Source organism: Nicotiana tabacum, chromosome 1 (assembly GCF_000715075.1).
Source record: "Nicotiana tabacum cultivar K326 chromosome 1, ASM71507v2, whole genome shotgun sequence".
Classification (NCBI taxonomy): domain Eukaryota; kingdom Viridiplantae; phylum Streptophyta; class Magnoliopsida; order Solanales; family Solanaceae; genus Nicotiana; species Nicotiana tabacum.
Genome location: NC_134080.1, coordinates 166,974,848 through 166,990,554, shown reverse-complemented (window position 1 = coordinate 166,990,554; position 15,707 = coordinate 166,974,848). Strand labels below are relative to the sequence as shown.

The 15,707-nt window shown below is 37.1% G+C and overlaps 2 protein-coding genes and 1 long non-coding RNA gene across 3 annotated transcripts; all 3 read left to right on the top strand.

The window, feature by feature from the left end:
• The first annotated feature begins 4,362 nt into the window (after positions 1-4,362).
• LOC142161640 (uncharacterized) lies at positions 4,363-10,711 on the top strand. The gene is made up of 6 exons (XM_075254446.1): positions 4,363-4,837; positions 4,980-5,167; positions 6,564-8,796; positions 8,873-9,175; positions 9,256-9,334; positions 9,426-10,711. The coding sequence occupies exons 3-6, from the start codon at positions 8,174-8,176 to the stop codon at positions 10,215-10,217; spliced, it is 1,797 nt and encodes a 598-aa protein (XP_075110547.1). The 5' UTR covers positions 4,363-4,837; positions 4,980-5,167; positions 6,564-8,173; the 3' UTR covers positions 10,218-10,711.
• Positions 6,569-7,525, top strand: LOC107766944 (uncharacterized). Its single transcript, XM_016585859.1, has one exon. It carries the CDS (start codon positions 6,569-6,571, stop codon positions 7,523-7,525), a length of 957 nt encoding a protein of 318 aa, XP_016441345.1.
• Positions 10,712-10,862: 151 nt separating the features above from the next.
• Positions 10,863-11,903, top strand: LOC107766952 (uncharacterized). The gene is made up of 5 exons (XR_012710184.1): positions 10,863-10,956; positions 11,046-11,290; positions 11,384-11,600; positions 11,665-11,757; positions 11,857-11,903. It is a non-coding gene; the product is annotated as an uncharacterized LOC107766952 (long non-coding RNA).
• Positions 11,904-15,707: the final 3,804 nt, after the last annotated feature.

Here is a 15,707-nt window from a genome sequence, read left to right as displayed (position 1 = left end):
ATAAGATTTTTCATCTTTTACTTGCCTACTTTTATTACATTATTCACAACTTTATTAGCTTAATTCCACGATTCACTTAATTAAACTTTGATTCGAACCGGTTACTAATGACCTCATTGAAAATAACTTTAATGTTTATTCCTGAAACAACCTCTATACCTTAAAAGGTAGGGTTTAGGTCTATGTACAAACTACCCTCTTCAAACTCCACTTATTAGATTATGCTGGGTTTATTGTTGTTGTTGTTGTTGTATTCCTAAAACTAATTTTCGATAACAGTTTAGCGTCCACTGTGGAGCCCTAGCAATTGAGCATTTGATTCAGAGTTCTTGTTCTCATTATGAAGGATTATCTTTCACTTTTCTATCAATTTCCTTTCCATTTTATAACTCAGAATGACTAGAAAGAACATTCAGCCAATGGATCAGAGCAAAGCCTCATAACCCAGTGGCAGCCAGAGGACTCCGTGAACCCCCAGGAAAAATAGGTCATGCCTACTGGCAAGAAGGTCCCGGCTAGTAACGAGGCAACACCCAGCAAAGGAGCATTACCTGGAAAGGATATGTCACAATCCAAAGATGTTCCCTCTCACACGAACTTTCCAGCCCACAGCTTCACCGAGCAGAGTGGAAAATTCTCGCCACGAAGGGATTCTTTGGACCCACCGAGCTTGGGAAAAACCTTGAAATCCTTTACAGCTCAGCAGTAGAGTTTGAATGTCAAAATGGATATGATGTTCAATGCATTAATGGAAAGTAACAACCGTAACAGGACTCCAACCCCACAGACAGGAGAGGTACGGGTCACAGACACCCCTAATTCACTACTCAAGGCTTCAGGGGTTCCTGATAATTTCGTGGCCGGAGGGTCGGTCAGATCCAAAAATGCTGAGCTACATAGTTTAATACTAATCTTGTAGCAATAAATAAAGGAGAAGAACAAGAGAATTTAGCAGATTCCCGGGGTTCCACCTGTTATCAAAGGCATTCACATCAACAGATATTCACAACAATCGTGGAAGCCAAGTGCGGCTCCGCTACCAATCCCCAAGAATTTCAAAATGTCGTACATCCCAAAATATGAGGGGACCTAGGACCCACGTGATCACGTCATGGCGTATACGACTTAAATTAATGGGAATGACCTCACGAAGGACAAGATCGAATAAGTGCTCATCAATAAGTTTAGAAAGACCCCGTAAAAGAGAGCACTAACCTGGTACTCCCATTTACCTGAAAATTCCATTAATTCTTTTGCTGAACTTGTAGATGCTTTCATCAAGGCCCACTCTGGAGCCTAAAAAGTGGAGTATATCTTCAAAGTCGTGCAAGGAAGAACGAAGTCTCTCCGTGATTTCATCAATCGATTTTAGAGGAAGAGGACATTACTTCCTGAAGTACCAGACATTTGGGTCTGTCATAGCTTTTACGAGAAACTTGAACCTGAGTCATTCTAAAGCTTCAAAGAAATTGAAAGAAAGCCTATAGAATTCTCTACTAAAACATGGAATGACATGTACCACAAATAAAGCACTAAGCTTCGAATAGAGGATAATGTCTCGGCACTCTCGCAATTTGAAGCCAAATAGGTGGTACAATGTAACCACTAGATCAAAATATTTCGCAGACGGGATGAGCCCACGCATCGAGATTCTAATGCCCGGTATGAACCCTATTCATGTCCTATGGGCCGGGAGAATGACAAGAGGCCTAGGTCAAGTCGCGACGATAGAAATCCCCGATGGAAGACTGACACAGTACCTTATCGAGCAGAAAAAGAACTGAAAATATCAAAAATCAGTGGGTATCATCTTTGGCCAAAGTTGGTCGATTACAACTTCAACGTCAGCACCACCGAGCTAGTGGCAGTACTTAGAGAGATCAGAGATAAAGTTAGGTGGCTAAATGAGATGATAACTGACTCAAATAAATGTAACCAGGAATTCTAGTGCAAGTTCCATAATGACCATGGCCACAAAACTACCGACCGCAGGGTCCAACAGAACAAAGTAGAACAGGGGGCAGGGGATGGATGGTGCAGAAAAACAAAAGAACATAAAATTAAAAATACAAAAAAAAAAAAAAAAAGTAAAATTGGGGCAACTAAATAAATTTCTATATAAGTTGGGTTGAGATACCTTTTATTTTGGGTAAGTTTCATGGTTGTATTTGGGCTGCTTAATTAGTCAAAATGGGTTACAAAATATAATGGATTAACTTGGGCTCAACCCAAATTGACCCATGAGCTAAAATTATGTAACCCCTAGTTTTCATTACCCATGAGAAGCATATCCGACAGACCCTGGGTGGGGGAAAATCACACTCAGCGACGAGGATGCAAATGGATTGCTCATGCCATATAACGACGAATTGGTAATTACTTTATGTATTGATACTAATGTTAGATGTGTTTTAGTTGACCCAGATAGATCCAACAACATTATTCAAATGCGAGCGATCAAAGAGATGCAACTTGACGATCGGATCGTCCAAAAAATACTACTACTCTCCGGATTCAATAAGTCTAGTGAAATGACTAAAGGCGAGATTACCCTGAGGACCTTCACAAAAGGGGGAACATAAGATACCTGTTCCAAGTCGTGACTGGAGACATGACCGACAACGCCATCCTAGGAAGACTATTCATACATGACATGGATGCAATACTATCAACCTTGCACCAAGTAATAAAATTCCCTTCACCATGGGGGTCAGAGAAATCTGAGCAAAACAAAGAAAACCCCATAAAGTTAATGCTATCGCGACCACTAGTACCCTTCCCAAATGGGAGATAAATAAATAGCAACTACAGCAATCTGCCCCAGTGCAAGACGAATTGAATCATCGACACAGAGAAAACCACTATTATCGATTCAACCATCAAAGAATTGGAAGAAGTGATCCTATTTGTCTATTGGCCGAAACAAAAGTTCTACATTGGCTATGGGTTGACCCCGAGCAGAAATGTAAGATAATTAAATTTTCACGTGATAACTCTGAATATTTTGCTTGGTCTTATGAAGAAATGAAAGAAACCCCGCCACAGGTAGTGACTCCTAAGTTGAATGTCAATCCTAACTGCCACCCCATTAAGAAAAAGAAGAGAAACATAGTAGCCAAATTGCTTAACTATGGATTCATCCAAGAGGTGAAGTACCTATATTGGTTAGCTGATGTTATGGCCGTTCCCAAGGAATAAGGCAAATGAAGGGTATACGTAGACTATAAAGACATCATCAAGGCTTGCCCAAAAGATTCTTTCTAAGTGACGAACATTGAACAACTCATAGACTCGACTGCTAGACACAAACTACTAAGCTTTTTAGATGTATACTACGGGTACAAACAAATAAAAATGGAACCGGGAGACCAGGAGAAAACATCCTTCATAACTTATTGGGGGACGATGCTACAACGTCGTGTCATTTGGGTGAAAACATATCGGGACAACATACCAAAGTCTCGTCACACAAATATTTGCGGATCATATTAGGAAATACAAAGAATTCTACATTAATGATACGCTGGTAACGTCAGTCCAAGAAGATGATCATTTGGACCACTTACAAGAAGCATTCGCCATTCTCCGAAAATACAAAATGAACCTAAAACCGGAGAAATACGCCTTCGGAGTGGGGTTATGTATGTTTTTTTGATTTTTTAGTCTTAAATGGAGGAATAGAATCTAACTCCGCATAGATAAAATCCATTAAGGAGATCTCGCAAGTATTGAGAAACCAAAAAGAGGTGATGAGGCTGAACGGATGGATAGTAGCCCTTGGCCGGTTTATATCCCGTTCCTCGGAAAGATGTAGAAAGATCTTCGCAGCATCATATAAGAATAAAGGCTTCGAGTAGACTCCCGAATGTCAACTGTAGGATCTGAAAAGGTACCTATTGAATCCACTACTCATGTTCAAGCCACAATAGGGAGAACAACTATTGGTATATTTAGCCATGTCAGAAATTGATGTAAGTGTCGTATTGGTACGAGAAGATAAACGTACGCAATCCCTTATCTAAAATATTAGCAAAGCACTTATAGATGTCGAATCTAGGTATCCTCATCAGGAAAAATTAGCTTTATAGCCTATAATGGCCTCCCCAAAACTAAGGCTTTACTTTCAATACCACCACTACAAGAAATTGGATAATTAGTGGCGACATTTAGCAGCAACCCTATTAAGTTGCTACAAAATGTATAGTATCAACATCGACTTTAAAAGTCGCCATAGTTTGAATATATTTGGCAGCGACTATTTATGGGTCGCCTCTAAAGTGGCTAAAATTTTCACTCCCGCTAAAACTAAAAATTTGGCTCCATATATTATTGTGGCGACTACTGTAAAGTCGCCGCTAAATATGAATTGCAGTGACCGGGTCGCTCCTATTATCTTTTAAAATAACAAAAAAATAAGCTAGAAATTAAAATAACAAATGAAACACTAAAATCTGTCCAGAGATAGAAGTAGCCAAACTCTCATCTCGAACACATCGACTCGATGTGAAGAACTGTGAAACGCCCAAAATCCGTCTTCTATAGCTAGGAATCCCAAATTGAAACTCAAAATCGATCCTCTCTAGCTAGAAATCTGTCCAGATATAGAAATCCCAAATCGAAATCCCTCAAAAATCTCACCCAAATCAAAATCCCTCAAATCAGAATGTGAATTCGATTGGGTGTTTATGATACTTCCCGGAAACTTCATTTTGAAGCTAAATCTCAAGATTGGAAGCTGGTTTGACGAGTTTTGGTTTGAATTTTTGAATCAGAGTGTGCGAAGAAGAAGACCACTGTTGTGGAAGTCGATTCAAAGCTTCTTCAACTTTGAGAAAAAGTACTTGCTTTAAGTTCGTTTAATCTCAAAATATCATCATACAGATCTGTTAATGAGACTAGATAAATTTCAACTTATCAGTTTCCTATTTGATGTCATCTGCTTCCTTAATATTGTATCTTACTGTGCTTATGCCTTGCAGGAATGTGTTCAAGTCAAAAATCATTGTCCGTCTCACAGTGCAGTGACTAGGTTCCGACCGAGTTTGATATTTCTCCGCATAAGCCCTGTAATTTCGCAAGGCTCCACTTGTGGGATTACACTGGGTTTTTTGTTGTTGTCCTGTAATTTCGTAAGGATCAGGGAGGCAGCTTATTTCTAGTTGTTCAGGTAAGCAATTTGTATGGTTCAAGCAGGTACAATGTATTTAATTTGCCTGGCCTTTGTTTGAATGATATACATTGGTTGGCTTTGTAGGTTTAATGATTTTAGTTGTTAATTTCCACATACTAAGGTCTGTGATTCTCTGGTAGATGTGCCTATATATATGACCTAAGGCAACGATTAGAGAGAGATACATTTGAAGCTCGAACACCCCTAACCCAATTGAAACAGAAACAGTAGGTATATACTACACTGATTCTAGAAAGATGTTTATTTTCTGCCATCACAGTGGCTCAACGAACTGCTAATGTTAATTGGTTTAGTTAGATCTGTACAAACTTCTATCTCCTCTACAACACCTAGCTCAAATTCTCTAATACAAAAAAACTTATAGAGAATAAGCTAGTTGTCCATGTGGGATGGGGCAACTATAAATGCCCAACAACATGAAAAACAAATTACACAACTTCTCCCTACTTAACAACTCTCCTTCTTCAAATCAAATAACAACTCTAGAGAACTAGCAAGAAAAATATGACAATTCATATTTCAGTTGGGTTGGCTTTGTAGGTTTAATGATTTTAGTTGTTAATTTCCACATACTAAGGTCTTGTTATTCTCTGGCAGATGTGCCTATATATGTGACCTAAGGCTTTGTAGGTTTAACGTTCACGAGCACATTCAGCATATTTTGATCGCAGGTGGGAAATTTTCCAAATGGTTAAACTGGTAACTATCCACTTTCAAAATTTAATTTAAACCTAACGCTAATACTAAATCATGTGAAGTGTAAATAGATAAACATAGAAGCTGCTATTTCAATGGGCCTGCCCTTGCTCAGTAGGAGGTACGACGATTAAAAATTGGATAGTACTTTCCTAGATTAATCCTCCCTTCTCTGTGCTCATATACCCTTCAGTAGGAGCTGAAAGCAATAATTAGGAAGAGAAGGTAACTAGACGCATAACACGCTAGACCAGTGATAATTTTTCTTCCAACTAAAGCCACTACTTAGCAAAACAAACACCAAGAACAGAAAACTTATACAAAACTAGTTAACAAGCCTAAGAAAAATGCGTTAGGGAAACTACTAATTTTTATAGCTCTATTTTTGTATTAACATCTATGAGTCATAAAAACACATCAAATACACATTACTAAGGTCATGTATTTTTGTAGTTTCATAGAGTGTTACGTACCCTGGTTTGAACTTGTTCTTCATTGCACACAATTCGTATAAGTAATTCTGGAATAGACTACTTCCTTCTTGTTTGAATAATGTGTTTTTGTGACTGCTTGTCCGAATACCCCTGGTATATGTTAATTATTATATATATTTTTTGATTATTATAATCCTTCCCCTTTTAATTAGTAAATTAATTAATTTATTTTTTTAATATAGATATGATGGATAAAAGTTGGTTGAATATTAGGAACAGAGTCGACCAAAGATATAGAGATGGAGGAGACAACTTTCTTAATTGGGCATTCAGTCAACCAACAGTGAACACTATGATTCTGTGTCCTTATAAATGGTGTATGAATACCGTGTTCAAGCTAAGGGTTGGTGTAAGAGGAGATTTATTGAAGAATGGTTTTTGTGATTCTTATAAAGTGTGGGACTTGCATGGAGAAGTGTTAGTTAGAGTTGAAACTTCTAATACTGCAGTTAGTGATGAAGCGGAAGATGATAGCATTGAAGAGGATAATATTACTGAAATGATTCACAATGCTTATGGATATACGAATGTGGAGGATAATAATAATAATTCAGAGGACAATGAAGAGCCAAATGTACATGCAACAAATTTCTACAAATTGTTAGAAGATGCTGAGACAGAACTTTATCCTGGTTGTAAAAATGTTTCGAAGTTGTCTTTTATTGTTAGACTACTTCACTTGAAGTGTCTTAACCATTGGAGCAACAAATCGATGGATGCATTATTGAGCTTCTTCAAAGAAGTTCTTCCCGAGGGGTCATTTGTACCTAATTCTTTCTATGAAGCAAAGAAAGTTCTTTGTGACCTCGGCTTAGGGTACACTAAAATAGATGCATGTCAAAATGATTGTACTTTATATTGGAGTGATTATGCCGATGTCCAAGCATGTCCTAAGTGTGGTAAGTCTAGATGGAAGTTCGAAGAACACGGAGGCAAGAAAGTAGCTCATAAAATCTTGCGGCATTTTCCAATCAAACCAAAGCTTCAAAGATTGTACATGGCAAGAGAAACATCAACAAAAATGAGGTGGCACAAGGAGGGAAATGTTGATGATGGTGTCTTGCGACATCCATCTGACTCAATAATATGGAAATCCTTTGATGCACAACATCCCACCTTTTCAGCTGAGTTAAGAAATGTTTGATTAGGTTTGGCGAGTGACGGGTTCTAACCTTATGGGAACATGAGTTCTAATCATAGCATTTGGCCAGTCGTACTAGCTACGTATAACTTGTCACCATGGGATTGCATGAAAAATCCATATTTCATGATGACGCTTCTTATTCCGGGCCCCAAGTGTCCAGGAAATAATATTGATGTATATTTACAACCAATGATTGAAGAGTTGCAAGAATTATGGGTCGGGGTGGAGACTTATGATGCACACTCAAGATCTAATTTTTTGATGCGTGTGGCTATCATGTGGACGATCAATGACTTTCCTGCATATGGAAATCTTTCAGGATGGTCAACTAAAGGCAAGCTTGCATGCCCTTGTTGCCATAAAGATACACAATCAACTTCCTTGCGTAGTAAGTTGTATTATATGGGTCATCGTCGCTTCCTTCCCATGGACCATCCATGGAGGAGAAGTAGGACGTTATTTGATGGGAAAGTTGAAATGGGAGTTGCACCTAACCCTTTAACCGGTGATAAAGCACTTGTGCAATTACAAGCTTTGGGTAATGTGAGTTTTGGTAAAGGACAAAAGAGAAAGCGTGATGTTCATAGCAATGCTTACAATTAGAAGAAGAAAAGTATCTTTTTCCAATTGCCTTATTGGAAGAGTCTTATGTTACGACATAACCTTGATGTGATGCACATAGAAAGACATGTGTCCGATAATATTTTATCAACTGTCATGAATATGGTTGGTAAGACAAAAGACACATTGAAAAGTAGATATGACTTGATGGATCTTGGAATCAGACAAAGGTTGCATCCTATTAAGGATAGGAATAATATTTTGTTACCTGCAGCATGTTATGCATTATCCGCGGAAGAGAAGCTGAAGGTGTGCACTTTCTTAGCTAATCTGAAGGTTTCTGATGCATTTTCCTCAAACATTTCAAGGTGTGTCAACGTACAAGAGAAAAAGATACATGGATTGAAATGTCACGATCATCATGTATTGTTGCAAGACATTTTTCTAGTAGCTATACGTGGTTTGCTACCTAAGGAAGTGTGTGATCCAATTATAGCCTTAGGAATGTTTTTCAAGAATATATACTCTAAGTGCTTGACGATTGAAGATCTTGATATCCTAGAGGCAGAAATTCCTGTTATTTTGACCAAACTTCAACTTGTTTTCCCTCCGGCTTTCTTTGATGTCATGGTTCATTTGCCAATTCACTTTCCAAGTGAGGCAAAGCTTGGTGGACCAGCTCAATATCGGAATATGTATCCTATTGAGAGGTAATTTATTATTTAATAATTTCGATGTTATAGTTTTAGAATGACACACATTATATTAATAAGTCATTTTATATAGGTATCTACGAACACTTAAGTCATATGTTCGCAACAAAAATCGTCCAGAAGGTTCAATTGCAGAAGGTTATTTGGCAGAGGAAAGCCTCACATTTTGCTCACGATACTTGAAGAATATCTCAACAAAGTTCAATAAACCAACTAGGAATGACGATGGATCTGTGTCAAATGATGAGATGTATATCTTTAAAAAAAGTGGGCAAACAAAGGGTGCCTCAGACGGCATCTGGCTATCTCATGATGAGTTTAAACAAGCATGTATGTATGTGCTTCAAAATTCTGAAGAGGTTTCGCATTTCATGGAGTAAGTCTCTTATTAACTTCAAGATATTTTCACATTGAGATAATTAGAATCTGATTTATCTTAGCTAACTTAAAATGTAGGGAATATACAAGCGAGATTGAAAGCCAAAGTTCAATGAGAGCTCATAAAAATGGGTTTCTTGATTGGTTTCGTGCACGTGTAGGTGCACATCTACTCAAATAATAATATTGACATTAGTTTATTCATCCCATCATGTTAATGGTCATAACAATATTGTTCGTCTTTGTAGATATTTGTACTATCTGCACAAGGACGCGCAAATGATGAGCTCATAAGCTTAGTCGTCGGTCCTGCACCATTAGTACATCGATATTCAACATTTGTGGTGAATGGATTTAGATTCCATACAAAAGAGCTTGCATTGAGAAGAAAAATGCAGAATAGTGGTGTGCTTGTGAGAGGAGATGATTCAGACTCTAATAAAGAGTATTATGGTGTATTAGAGGATATTTATGAGTTATCTTATGTGGGAAACAGAAAAGTTTACTTATTCAAGTGTCATTGGTGGGATGTGGCTCGCTTGGGAAGAGGATATAAGATTGACAAATATGGCTTCACAAGTGTGAATATTCGGTGTGCCTTGAATACAAATGAGCCATTTGTGTTGGCATCTCAGTCAGAACAAGTCTTTTACTTGCACGACATGGTCGATAATGATTGGTGTGTTGTTGTGAAGATAAATCCTCGTGACCTTTTCAAAATTCCTGATAATGATGATAATTGTGTAGATATTGAAGATGAAGAATTACTGAATGAAGAAGTTTATCAACAAGAGGAAGCTGAATTTAATACTTTGTGCACCAATGACCAAGAAAATATTGTTGAGGTGTCTCTACATAGGGATAATGTTGAACTACAAAGTATTAACTACGATTATGCAAGTACGCAAGCTGATATCGATGTGCATAATGAGGAAGATGATTTCATTAATGACAATCATATAGAAATATCAAACAGCGAAGATAGTGAAGAAGAGTTATTTGATGATGATGATGGGGAGGACACTGATACATCCTCTTGAAGACTAAGAAGCAAAAGACGAATGATATAAATGTTACATCCTATTTTGAAAATTCTCTATATTTTTGTCCATGACTTTATATTACCCCATGTATTTGTTTGGAACTGTCAATGAACCAAAAGTTATTGATGCTTGAATCTTTATATTTCTTTTTTGATTCTATTCGTGATGCTTGTAGCTTTATGTTGTATTGGTCTTCCGTTGTATTGGTATAATGTACAGGTGGAGTAATGAATTGTGTTAAAAGAAGGGATCTGTTGTTCTATGTAGCTGCTAATTTGGGTGAAAAGGGTTGACCATCAACTAACAAACAGTAGAGCTTTCTTTACTTTAATATCTATTGAGGCATGGACATATGTCCCCTTTCTATAGACATCTGAAGTTAGAAAATAATTGAATTAATATTTTCTCTATTCTGATCAATCATTTTCTTTTTATGTTTTATTGCAAGAAATGAGAGGAATTGGACGAGGAAAACGTGGGAGAGGCAGGACGAGCTGTGGTCGTGAAAATTTTCAAGGACGTGGCAATTTTGGAGCGACGTCTCAGCCACACATACAAACCGGACGTGTATCTGATGCATTTGTAGAGATGGGACAACCAAGTAACCCGAGTCAAAGACCTTTACAGACCGGACGAGTATCTACTAACTCTCTCCAAATACCTTCTTTAGAAACACAATCATCACGAAATGTAGCAGAACTTGTGCATTGCTCTCCAGAGGCTGAAAATTGTGCAAGTTAGTTTCTGTTTTTTGTTGTTTTGTGAAATTATTTTTACCAATAGAGTGGAGCTACTAATGAATAATATTATCCTTTTACTTCGCAGTTTCTTCCAGTAATAAAAAAAGAGGAAGAGGAAAATACAAATCTAAAAGTTTAGAGGTAAAAACTAAGTGTGGTGGCAAAATCAAAATTACTATTCCAGATGACATTGATAGAGTAGTAGGTTCTGGGGCTAGAGATATTGTTAATTACTATGGTTTGATCATGAGGAGCACTATCTCATTCCAAGATGGAAATTGGCAGAAAATAGTTTTGAAACACGGAGAAGTAATGTGATTAAAGGTCAAGGTAATAAACTACTTTCAATATTGTATTGACTTTAAGTTGCAATGTTTATTTATGTGGTTAGGATATTGAATATAATGTTACATTTATTGTCAGGATAAATTTGAAGTTTGCAGCGGGTTGCGAGAGCATAGGTTTCACGCCTTTGTAATTAGCACTATGCAAAGGCTTTTTAGAGCATGGAAAGCTCGACTCAGCATTATGTACTCTAAGTACAATACTAATGAAGAAAGATTATCTCATCGATCTGAAGATGTTGAGCTTGAGGACTGAAAATACCTAATACAATATTTTGGGAAGTCCGGAATTTAAGGTATTAACTTAATACCTGAAGATTGTCTCTTTGAATGATGATTTATTAATCTGTTTACTTACAGGTTGTAAGTGAGAGGAACAAAAGAAATAGAGAAAATCAAATAATTAAGCATACTTGTGGTACAAAGTCTTTTGCAGAAGTAGAGGAATCTACGGTAAAAATATATTTAATCCCCTACTATCACATATGCTTCTTTGTTATTTACATATTTATATATTTGCTTATATATTTTTTTTCCATAACTATATTGTAGAGAAATCCTATTACTGGAGAATTGGACACACCAGATAAAGTTTGGGAGATCCAACATACACGCAAGGATGATGGAGGCGAACTGGTGTGGTTGGATTCACAATCCCAACTAATTCATGTAATTATCTAAAAACACTTATAAAGTTCTCTGTTTCTGTAAGTTTCACTTAATATGTTTTATTATGTTTTGATTTAAATGATTATGCATAAATGCAGGGTCAACTCCAAGAAGTTGTCGCTCAACAACAATCTGAGGATATCGAGCATCCCATGACTAAAGATGAGATTTTATCCTCCGTTGTTGGTGAGAGAACAGGCTATGTTCGTGGAAAAGGATACGGAAAGAAGCCTCCTAAAAAGAGTAACATTCAGCAGGCAAACATACAGGCCAGCGTGCCTTCTGCTATTGATATTGTGCGTCAAGAGATGCAAGCCTAGATGGATAGGGAGTTGCAAAAAGAACGTGAACAAATGGCTGCTGAGTTGCGAAGAAATATGGAAATTGAGTTGGAAAGGAAGTTGGCAGAGGAGCGTCAACATGCAAATGAGGAGCGTCAACACGCAAATGCAGAAACAGACAAGAGGATCTCTCTAGAAGTGGAGAAGAAGATGCATGAACAATTTGCTAGTTTCTTGACCAGAATGCAACAACAACAGGTACTTGCTCCGCTCTTTCTTAACAATTCTTCTTCTTTCTCGACATTTCTTCTTCCTTCCTTAATTCTGTAGTGACTTCATGTTTAGGGGTTTAGTAACCACCAGGCATTGTGGTGTTCTCTATGATGGTAACCTTCTGATTTTGCTGTTAGACTGCCTTGGCTTCACATTGATTGTTGCCCTTTTGAGGTTGCCACTAAACTTTATTTTTGGATCTATTGCTTCAATATAGATATGTTCATTTCAGTGTTTAGAAAAACGATCGCTTCGTCGCTTAAAGCGCGAAGTGACACGAAGCGACAGTGTATCGCTTCTAGGCTGCTCGAAGCGATGTGATCTTGAAAAGCGCGTGCTTCACTAGTTGAAGCGACGAAGCGACGAAGCGAGAAAATCGACAAAGCGATCGCTTCTTTTACAAAAGCGCACTGGCCCTTTTTTTTTAAAAAAAAACTTGGGGTCTGTTTTTTAATTATACAAAAAAGACCCCTAAATAGTCACAATAGACCACTGCTTCTCCCGTCAAAACAGAGACATCGACAAAGGGCTAGGGTTGACCCCTTCTCTCTCAAGCTCGAGCTCGACCACTGCTTCTCCAGTCCAGGTAATTTCTTTCTCCTTTCTTCTTCATTTCTTCTTCTCCTTTCTTCTTCTCCTTTCTCCTTCTCCTTTCTTATGTTTCTTCTGCTTCTACTGCTTCTTCTGCTTCTGCTTCTTCTTCTTCTGCTTCTTCTGCTTCTACTTCTGCTTCTTCTGCTTCTTCTTCTGCTTATTTTTCTTTTGCTTCTGCTTCTGCTTCTGCTGCTTCTGCTTCTTCTGTTGCTTCTTCTTCTGCTTATTTTCCTTCTGCTTCTGCTTCTTCTACTTCTGTTGCTTCTTTTTCTGCGTCTGTTTCTGCTTCTTCTGCTGCTTCTGCTTCTGCTTCTTGTTCTGTTTCTGTTTCTGCTTCTGCTTCTGCGTTATTATATTTCAGCATATAAAATTAATTATAATTCAACGGTTGGACAATAGACTCTGTTTTTCTTAATATCTGAGTTGGAAGATGAAGCTGGCCGCTTTTGAACAAATTTTATTATGCTTTGCCTCTTGAATATATGCAGCTTAGGTCAATGTTTGATAAAATATGCTTTGTGTTGCGTTGGAGAAACAAAGTGTAGTAGAAGTTCATTACAATCTTCACTTTCACACATATCTGGCCTACATCTGTAAGGTCCATCGTATCGTGATAATCCTGAGATATGGAACTCAGTTATTCCTCCAGTTGGAGCTGCTGAGACTGCCGCCATTATTGTTGTATAATTGCTCGAGCCATCTAGTGCTAGTATTGCATTAGGATATTCTTGAGAACATCTAGTGCTAGTATTGCATTAGCATTAAATAGTTAACCAAATCATGACAAAAGTAGTAGCGAACCTTATTGATACAGTTAGTAATATTCTTGAGAAGGTCGATGACTTATATTTTCTTCATTGTTGAAGTCTTTAATTTGTTGGTGCACAAATTTTATATATGAATGATTTCTTATAGTGACCTCTATTTTGAGTAATTGAAGTGCGAGCAGCTATCTCTAGCATCTGCCCCAGTGAATCTTCCCTATATAGAAACACATTTTCTATTTTTGGAACCCATGTACTATGAAAATATGGAATAGGTAGTTTTACTTCTATGAGATAAATCTCAACTTCCATCTATCTTACTGATAGAGTTTCAGTAGGCTTCCATTTTTTGTTTACCTGATAGTGCATGTCCAAGAATGCAGTAGCAAAAATTTGAGATTAGTGTTCAGGCAGTTTTGGACTGTCTTGGTTGTTAATGCATATTAGTTATTTGAGTAGGTTCAGTGAATGAAAAAGTATAAGCACATGAAATTGGGTAATTAAGGCTAGGACAGGGGTAGAGCTTAAGTTAGAATAGACTTCTATTCCTTTCACTATCCAATACCTCTACTTTATCCGGCTTTCGTGCAATTGTTGTATTCTCATTCTTTTAATGCGTGAAAACTTATGTTCTCACACTTGTGCCATTTCATTTCACAATTGAAATAGCATAGAACAAATTTACTTTGTGTTATACTAATGTATTAGCTTATACTTTAATCGTCTATTCCTGTTTTTGGATATAACAAATCTCATTATGTTTCTTATATATATTACTTTGGTCTAGCGGGGACAGGGCACTTAGACAATGTTATCGTTCACGGATGGTGTGGAGCAAGGAGTAGTTACAAGGCACTTAATATTTTATCTTTTTTGGGATATGTATATGCGCACAATTACAATGCACAATGAAGTGTCGGGTAGTATATATATGTAATTGACTTTTTAGTAATGATAATATTTATAATATTCGGCTTGAGAAATTCTTTTGGTGTTTGTCAAGCATTATTGGTTGCTTTAATATTGATAGTTAATTGATATGAATATCTCTATATGAAATTTTAGAGAATTAGGTTCTTACTGGCATGGAAATGTATATAATTTTGGTCGTTATAATTGCTGAGAAAATAACTTTTAGTGGCGACAGAGTTTTGTCAAAAAATTAGTAACTGTTGCGATATATATGTTGCCACAAAATATCAATTTCTTTTGCTACAGGAAACATTGTGCTACAGGAAACATTGTGTAGCATGGATTAATATTTTTTATGGCAACTTTAGTCGCTACTAAATTACCTTTATAGTGGCGACATAATCTAGCCACTGAACATAAATATTTTTTGTGGCAACTTTAGTCGCTACTAAATAACCTTTATAGTGGCGACATAATCTTGCCACTAAACATAAATATTTTTTGTGGCAACTTTAGTCGCTACTAAAGGACATTTATAGTGGCGACCCATCTAATATTTGTTCTTATAGAACAATTTTTTGTCCAACTTTTTGTGGCAACTATGTCGCCACAAAATATGTTCTATTAGTGGCGACTACATATAGTCGCCACTAATAACCTTCAGTTACGGGTTTCCTTGTGGCAATACAAAAGTCGCCACTAATAACCTTTAGCAGCGACTCTTAGGGATGTAGTGGCGACTTTAGTCGCCACAATAAGGTTAATTTCTTGTAGTGCACCCTTTATCCGTAGTGACGACTTATCTATAGCATGACAGTGGTATTCGGCGCCATCACGATCTTTAATGAATTTTGGGTCGTGACAATTTCAAACCGATTTATATAATTAGAGGTTTTTAATAAAAATCGAT

Coding starts and splice junctions, on each gene's coding strand:
- LOC107766944 (XM_016585859.1), top strand. CDS start 6,569: ATGGATAAAAGTTGGTTGAATATTAGGAACAGAGTCGACCAAAGATAT.
- LOC142161640 (XM_075254446.1), top strand. CDS start 8,174: ATGTTACGACATAACCTTGATGTGATGCACATAGAAAGACATGTGTCC. Junction 8,797..8,872: donor AATATGTATCCTATTGAGAG/GTAATTTATTAT, acceptor CATTTTATATAG/GTATCTACGAACACTTAAGT. Junction 9,335..9,425: donor TTGATTGGTTTCGTGCACGT/GTAGGTGCACAT, acceptor TCGTCTTTGTAG/ATATTTGTACTATCTGCACA.